At 46.2% G+C, this 8,343-nt stretch overlaps 1 protein-coding gene across 1 annotated transcript; it reads right to left on the minus strand.

Moving 5' to 3' along the window:
• Window positions 1–307: 307 nt before the first annotated feature.
• On the minus strand, window positions 308–3,699 carry LOC147450236 (pentatricopeptide repeat-containing protein At2g03380, mitochondrial-like). The gene has a single exon (XM_086519514.1). The coding sequence runs from the start codon at window positions 3,385–3,387 to the stop codon at window positions 766–768; it is 2,622 nt and encodes an 873-aa protein (XP_086375640.1). The 5' UTR covers window positions 3,388–3,699; the 3' UTR covers window positions 308–765.
• Between the last annotated feature and the right edge of the window lie 4,644 nt (window positions 3,700–8,343).

Genomic DNA, 8,343 nt, shown 5'->3' on the forward strand with positions numbered 1-8,343 from the left:
ATTTTGCTTACTTGAACCCATGGCAGTATTGCCAACCAACAATGGTCTCTGAATCAACTCCTCCCAAGATAGTCTGTGGTATCTGTAGCTGATCATACTTGTACATTTTATAGTATGCTGGTGGTAGGATGCATGAGTGGCAAGATAGAGATGTCACATAACAAGGTCTTGGGTTGTGACATGGATCTTAGGCACACAAAGACAGATGAGCAAGTTGTAGACATCTTCACAAAGGCCCTGGAAGTTACGTGATTTCGAGCTATGCTTGGAAGAGATGGCATTGAGCTTGAGAGGGAATGTTGAGATATCAAGCTCAACACATGGAACACAAATTTGCATTTTAATTTATCCATGGTGTATGGAGACAGGATGCTTATTTACACCCTTTCCTTTCATAGACATATCTGGCCTTTGCATGTCATATGATATTTCTATTTCTATTTCTTGATATGGTACAAGTGGATGATATACAACACTGGAAGGGCCTGGACATAATCAGCAGATAAATGGTAAATGTGGTCAGTTTCTTGAACATCAAAGAGGGGTCATCTCGGGCATGCTCCTCCCGCTGCCATCTTTCATCTGTTGAATGTGCATCCCAAGCCCTTGTTGTCGATAACACTACAATACAAAGAGAATGTTAAAGGCCCTGCTCCTGACATGCACTCCCTTACAAAAGCCTTGCTTGCCTCATCATCCTATCAAGAAAATAAGATGCATGCCTCGTTGCAAACAGCTTTGCATATCAAAGCAAGGCCTTTCACCTTAACAGCTGCCCACAGCCTGGCAAACAAACTCATCTACGTAACTTGAGTCTGACACACAGTCACTTCCACTTTTGCCTGTTGCATACATGTTTGAAAGCATCACATAAGGGGAAGCATTCTCTTCATCAAGCTCAATAATACGTTTTATAATATATTCTCCCCTATCGATGTCAGAGTGGCCCTCAGAGGCATTACAAAATGATGTCCAGGTTATAGAGCTTGGCTGAACTGGCAACTTCTCCAAGAAGGTCTGTCCCATTTGCATCAACCCAGAGCGTGCAAACATGTAAATCATGCAATGCCAGAGATCTGCTGTTGGAGTAACATTGTGATCTTTTACAAAGGAGATAAAATAATGTACACCCTCACTAATGAGGCCGGCATGGCCACAAACATAAAGGACAGCAGAATGTGTTATCCCATCAGGTAAATACCCTTTCACAAGCATCTCTTCCAAAGAAAGGAAGACAGTTTTTGAGTGGCCATGCTGAGCCCACAGACAAATCATGGTATTCCAAGATACGATATCCAAGAGACGCATCTGTTTAAAAACTTCGCGTGCATCCTTCAGCTTCCCACACTTTCCATACATATTCAGAATGACATTACTTATGTCAAGATCAAGATCATAACCACTTTTCACAGCAAGCGAATGTATAAAATTTCCCCTGCTTAAGTTTGCCTGGCTTGCACATGCATCTAAGAGGCTGAAAAACGAAACTTTGTTGGGAATGACTCCCTGGAACAGCATTTGGTCAAAAAGTTCAAGGACCCCATCGTTGCAACCACAATAAGTGTATGCGGCAAGCATCGCATTCCATGAAATCACATTTCGCACGTTCATTTCATCAAAAACCCTCCTCGCATCATCTAGCCTATCACATTTACCATACATGCTTAATAGTGCTGTCGTCACAACAACATCATGAAAGAAGTCGCTATTTGCAATATATACATGTAGTCTTCTCCCCTTCGTAACATGTGACTCGTTAGCACAAGCGGACAGGATACAAACAGCTGTAACTCTATTAGGAATTACCCCTTCCTGCTGCATTTGGTCATATAAAAGCAGGGCCTCCTTGTCCGCGTCACAATGAATATAGCCTGTGATCATTGCAGTCCATGATACCGTATTCCTATCTTTCATACTGCAAAAAATGTACTGCGCATCGCCCAAATTTTCAAACTTACCATACATACTCACAAGAGCAGTTGCCAAAGCTGTGTCAGATTCCAAGCTATCCTCTATGATAATTCCATGCACCCATTTCCCTTCATGGATAGCAGCCTCATTTCTGCATGCTTCAACAACTCTCCAGAGAGTAACTTTATCTGGATGCAATCCATCCGTCTGCATCTGCATAAAAAGTTGTATTGCTGCTTTGCTTTCGCCGCATTGGACATATGATGCAATCATATACGTCCAAGAAAGTGTAGTCCGTGTCTTCATTTTATCAAAAATGAGCCGAGCTTCCTCAGGGATTCCATTCCGACCATACATGTTCAGCAATGACGTCATTGCAGCTGAATCGAAGGGTAAGGCACTAGTAACCGAAGCAGCATGAACGTGCTTTCCTATTACCAACCCTTCTTGTGATGCACAACCATCCAAGACACTACTATAAGTGATGGCATCGGGTAGCCCTCCCTCTGACAGCATCCTGCCGTAAAGCTGAAGAGCCCTATCAGGTTGCTCTAGTTTTATACAACCCCAAATCATTGACGTCCACAAAATTGTATTGCGCTCATTTAGGCACATAAACACTTCATAGGCATCTTTGAGGCTGCCACAGTTTCCATACATTGTGACAAGGCCAGATGCAAGAACAAGTTCAGACTGGAGTTCGCAGCCTACAATATATGCATGCAACCGCTTGCCTTCGATCAGGGAATCAGGCGTGACACACGCATCAAGCATGCTTGAAAATGTCACCCGATTCGGAAGCACCCCCTCCTGATGCATTTGCAAATAAAGAATGAAGGCATCTTCTCCTTGTCCGTGTTGTGAATATGCAGAAATAATGCTCGTCCAAGAGACCACATTGCGGTCCAGCACCTGATCAAATAGCCTTCTCGCATCGGTCAGGAAGCTGCATTTGGAATACATGTTTACAAGTGCATTGAGCACTGCAACACTAAATTGAGACTCACTTTCCATGAGTTGGGTGTGTACACGTTTTCCATTGAGGATGGCAGCCTTGTCCGTACATGCAGAGAGAACACTGGCAAAAATGTGTTCGTTTGGTAGAAAGCCCTCACATTGCATTCGCTGGAAATCACAGACAGCCTGATCGTGTTGGGCATCGCGTGCATGTGCTGTGATCAAGAAGTTCCAAGAGAAACCATTTCTCTGATGCATACTGAGAAAACAATCAACCACATCCCGAAAAGAACCACAGCTTAAATACATTTGCAGCAGGCGATTTCCCAAAAGAAGATTCTTATGCAGCCCTCTCTTCACGAGATGTGCATGGAGTCTCTTGCCTCCTGACAAGTCCTTCACAGCGCTGCATTTTTGCACAAGAGAAGATAGGTTCTGGAAATCGTCTTGGTGACCGACCAGGTCGATGGAGAGTTTCAATTTGTGACTGTCAATCGAGGCCTTATCCTGTACGATCATAGTTAATCACGCTGCTTTATGGCATCTTTCAAATGGGAAACACCTGAGTTTCTTTGTTTTTTACTGCACAATGCGCAGAACATGAGTGCTTGCCAATTACGCCCTCCAGCCCTGCAATGCAGTCTTCGGCCTAGAAAGCTTGACGACGAGCTCCTTGAAAGAGGGACGCTAGGAGGCCTTCGAATCTGATTCATCATCCGCGCTTCAACTGCGCAATTGTGCACGTCGCTCGCCATAGCCCGAACTTCGCTGCTGTCGCCGCTCGAATGAGCTTCCAGTCCACCTAAAATACTGCACATTTTCACAAGTCTTAACAAGCATAAAAGAATTTAAGATGGCCTGCCAAACAATAGAGTGAGCGTGCATATGAGAGAGAGAGAGAGAGAGAGAGAGAGAGAGAGAGAGATAAGGGGGGGGGGGGGGGGGCAAGGTGGTGTCAATTAGTCACGAGGCATGGTGACCAAACTCAAAATTTTGACTCTACCCAAGTGGTTCCCAACACCCGCTCACACACTCTCGAGCTTGAGAGAGAGAGAGAGAGAGAGCCTCGATACCCTGAGCTCGCACATGCTTGTGAGGGACCTTGAGAGATTAAAAGAGTGAGAGAGCTGTGTGAGAGAGAGAAGAGCCATAAAAAGATCGTAAAAGAGAGAGAGAGAGTTTGAGAAAGCGAAGTTGTGAGAGAGGGAGCGAGTGAGAGAGAGAGCGAACAGGTTTTTGGTGACACTCTTCTTTACGGCTTGACATTAACAACTTGCCACTCCGAATTGGACACCGACAACTCACCGCACCGTACTGGCATCGACATTGACGAGAGCGGATCGACTAGCTCTCGGCTAGTTCTTGACATCGCATCAATTTCGACACCAACTAGGCGACTTCTTGGTTTTCTTGTATTTCTTCGATGGTACGACACATCAGTTTCGCTACTGTCCTTGCGATTTGGCACCGACACCTCTCTTTATGGGCGAATTTTGACATTCGACAGACGCCGGTCCTTATGCTTACGACGTGCACGAATGAGGTGCCTCTACCCAGAGGAGTGACACCCAACATCGACACAAAGTGCACTGATCACGCTCTACAGTACTTTTTCGTCGACTCCGAGCACCTTTGGTGACTATTTGATTAGCACATTTTCGTTCGGTGGCAGAAATCGACACATACGAACACCGACACGCAGGTTGCAGGGGGCTTTTGAGCCCGTTTACAATTAGTTTCTATAGGTTTTTAGACACATACAGACACAATGCCTTTTCAGGTGATTTTGGCAGTCATTTTGACAGCAGTTTCTCTGCAAACAGATGCATTGAGAGATGCCTGTTTACTTTAGCACACCATAGTGCTATTGAGCTCTTTTGAGAGCAGATATCCCCGCAGGGATCACTTTTACTGCATGCAACAGTTCTTGGTGTCTGTTTGAGCGCGGTCATTCATGTACGTTGAGTTATGGACACTTCCCATTGTACCACGTTGGTGCAGCCAAAGTTGGTATGAGCTGGAAAGTGATCTATGCCAAGCAAAGGCTGCAGGCAGGTGCAATGCAGAAGGCTAGGACAGGTACCAAGGTCTTGGGTAGCCAAAGGGTAGCGGAAGTGTATGTTTAAAGAGGTCTTTTAGGCCAAAAGGGCTCCAAGGTAGCCTAGATGGGATAGCAAGTAAAGGTGTCCGAAATGCCAAGTCAGTGCTCTGGAATGAAGTGTTCAATGTGCTCTAGAAGCCAGTCTAGACGGCTCGTCAAACGGAGCCCTAGTGTGCAAGATATTGAAGTTCAAAGTTAGAGGTGTTCCCGATCCCCGATGGGTAGGGCAGCTGGGGACAGATGGCCCGAGTGGATATCAGCAGATACATGTGTAGTGCTCGAATTATGAAGCATGCATGCCTTCTCGGATTGCCAATTAGAGCTTAGGATAGCAAGTTATGGCCAGTTGAAGTTTTATCGGGGGCCAGTTATGGGCCAAGTCGATCGCATGGAAAATCGTGTCATCTGGCATTTTTTAGGCCTCGACAGAGTTCAAGCACATAGAGCATGCCATGTGGAGTTCGCAGGAAGTGACGGTTCGTCAATTGGGACACCCTGTCACAGCGAGGTACCACAGGTCAAAGTTTGGGATTGTTCTTTGAGGGGTGCATGCAGATAATTTTCTCGATTTTTGTTGTCTCGGATAGCGAGCTTAGAGGAGTCAGAAGACGGTGAGGTTTGTGCGGCCCGGGACCGACACAGTGGGAATCCGGCACAGCTTCGCGGTTCGGCCGTCGAACATGTGAGTAGGGAGCTAGCAGGTCAAAAGAGGCACTCAAGGGGGTTGTTAAAGTATGCTTTTCAAGTGTTCAAAGGAGGGGCACCCCTATCTGCTGCCACATGGTGCTGCATTGGTTCCATATACAATGGACAGGGCGAGGAATTCGGGGTATAAGACCCACATTGGGTGCCCCATTTAAAGGTGTGAAGGCGAGGGAGAGTTCCCCTTGAGCTTGGCGATGGCTGTCGCCCATTGGGCGCTGCTTCATAGTGGCACGATTGGTTGATCTTGGCGGCGGTTTTGGCTGCGTCGGTGGCACACTGGCAATAGCCGACGTTCGGCGGTTCTGTATGGCGATGCGGCTGCGGCACACAGTGATGACGGGGCATGCCCGCGGGTGGTAGTTCCCACGCCCGTCAGGGCTCTCCCCTTTTTTGAAAGCAAAGTGCACCCCCTCCCCCCCCCCCCCACTAGCGATATCGCTAGTGGTAGGGTAAGGGGCACGTCCCGCAGAGATGAAGAGAGGGAAAGTGTGGCCGATTGCTGGCTCACGATTGCTGGATCGAACTAGGTCAAATGTAAGGGGCAGGTCCCAAGGTCGGGGCCAAGAGAGCAAGTGAGAAATAGCTGGGTGTGGGGTCCAAAGGGAAGCCGAAAAGGGCTGAACAAAGCAAAGCAAAGGACCATGAGGAGAGAGAAAGAGAGAGAGAGAGAGAGAGAGAGAGAGAGAGAGAGAGAAGGCTGGTGGAGGGTGGATAAAGCAAGCAGCCGGACAAAGATGGTCAAAGGGGAAGTCAAAGGAGAGTGCAAGGCTAGGCCTTCCAAAGGGTAAAAAATAAAAGGAAAAAATAAAATAATAAAAATCTCAAGGGGTACTAGCGACATCGCTAGTGCACCCCCCCCCCCCCCCCCCAAAGTGCAAAGAGAGCAAAAGGGAGCAGATGAAAATGAAGCGGCTCCCCCTTTCCTTAAGTTTCTAAATTGGGATGCCAGACGGGCCAATTAAGGTGCAGATTCTAAAGTTAAAGACCCCCCACTATAAAAGCCATTTTTTTAATGAAATGGGGGCTTTTTTGTGCCGTTTTGAAGCCTGCAAAGTGGATTTTTTAGCAGAGGAGTGTGCCTGTCAAATCCCTTTGTAATTTTTCTTGAAAATGGCCATAGTGATGGCGTTACAAGCTTTGTACATGCCTTTTGAAGCATAATCAAGCCATTGTTGCCCTGTTTTGCTGTCATTTCCCCTTCCCCCCTTCTCTTTCTCTTGCTCTTGTGCTTCCCTGCGGTGCCGGCAGTGTGGATGGGTGTGCCCCCCCGGATCGATGGTGTTTTGTGTGAGATTGAGCGGTTGTGTGCGTGTGTAAGGGTGAAGACAAACAGTGGCAATAGGTGTGCATTGTGTGGTGGACTTGTGGAGTGTGTGAGCAGTGGAAAAAGAGCACGTAGTGGTCTGCTAGTGTAAAAAGTGTTTTTTGAAGGTGTTTTGTGAGAGGATAGGGGTGATGTGGATACCTGAGCTATAGAGAGGCATTTATTGTTGTGCCGGGTGTGTTTCCCCATTCCCCCTCTCCAACGTGTGGAGCCATTTTTTGGCTATTTTGGAGGTTTTCTTGACCGTTTTTGAGATTTAGACAAAAGAGCCCTTTCAAAGACTGTGGCTAGTTGTTTTGTGTCTGCCTTAGCCTTTGGAGGGTCGATAGCGTGAGGTTTGCTTTGAGTTGGGGTATTCTCAAATGTTGAGATACCTTCAGTGATATAGGTAGCTGGAGTTCCCCTCTTACGGTACCCTCGCCATAGGGTATGTATTTGGGTGGTTTTTTGTGCTTTTGATGCCGAGTTGGGTTTCACACAGCAGTGGTTTTGACCAATGGATGCCCAGTGGTTCTCTTGAGTAGTTTATGCATTTTTTGAGTTGAGTTTTGACTCCTCATACAAAGGAGACTCTGCTGGATTTTTCCCACGAGTCCATTTTATGCGTTCTTAGCACTTCTAGCTATTCTTACACAGTGATTTTACTACTTTTAGTTGAGTTTTCTCTCCTATTCTAGAGAAAACTCTACCGAAATTATCCCAGGCAATTTGCCATAAAGTTTTTGGCCACATTCTCTTAAGTCATGGCTGTGAGTAGTGCTCCCAAAAGAGAAGAGTACTACATCAAAAAGTCTGATGGTTCAAACTTTGTCATTTGGCGGCAACGTATGCAAGATGTTTTGATCAACAAAGGCTTGATAGCACCCTTGCATGCAAGAAGAGAGAATGTGTACACTAATGACGAGTGGAATGACTTGAATGAGCGTGCTATGGCGACCATTTGCCTACACCTTGGTGAATCCATTTACTTTATCATAATGGATAAGACCAATGCCAAAGATTTATGGGATGCTCTATGTTAGGCTTGGGATGGCAACAACGCCTCGAACAAGGTTTTCTTGATGAAGAAATTGATGCACATGAACATATGAAAGAAGGCAATAATGTTAGTTCTCACTTGAACGAGTTCAACAATGTGTATTCACAGCTTATTTCAAAAGGTCTCAATTTTGATGATGAAATGAAGGCCATTTTCTTGCTATGTTTTCTACCATCATCATGGGATACCTTTAACACAGCCATAAGGAATTTTGCACCCAATGGCAAGCTAGTTTTTAGCGATGTTGCTGGTGTGTTTCTCACTGAGGAGATTCGACGTCAATCTCTTGATGCGAGTGGGCATGGT

The sequence above is a fragment of the Adiantum capillus-veneris genome, chromosome 9 (genome assembly GCF_014529385.1).
Source record: "Adiantum capillus-veneris isolate H3 chromosome 9, ASM1452938v2, whole genome shotgun sequence".
Classification (NCBI taxonomy): Eukaryota; Viridiplantae; Streptophyta; class Polypodiopsida; order Polypodiales; family Pteridaceae; genus Adiantum; species Adiantum capillus-veneris.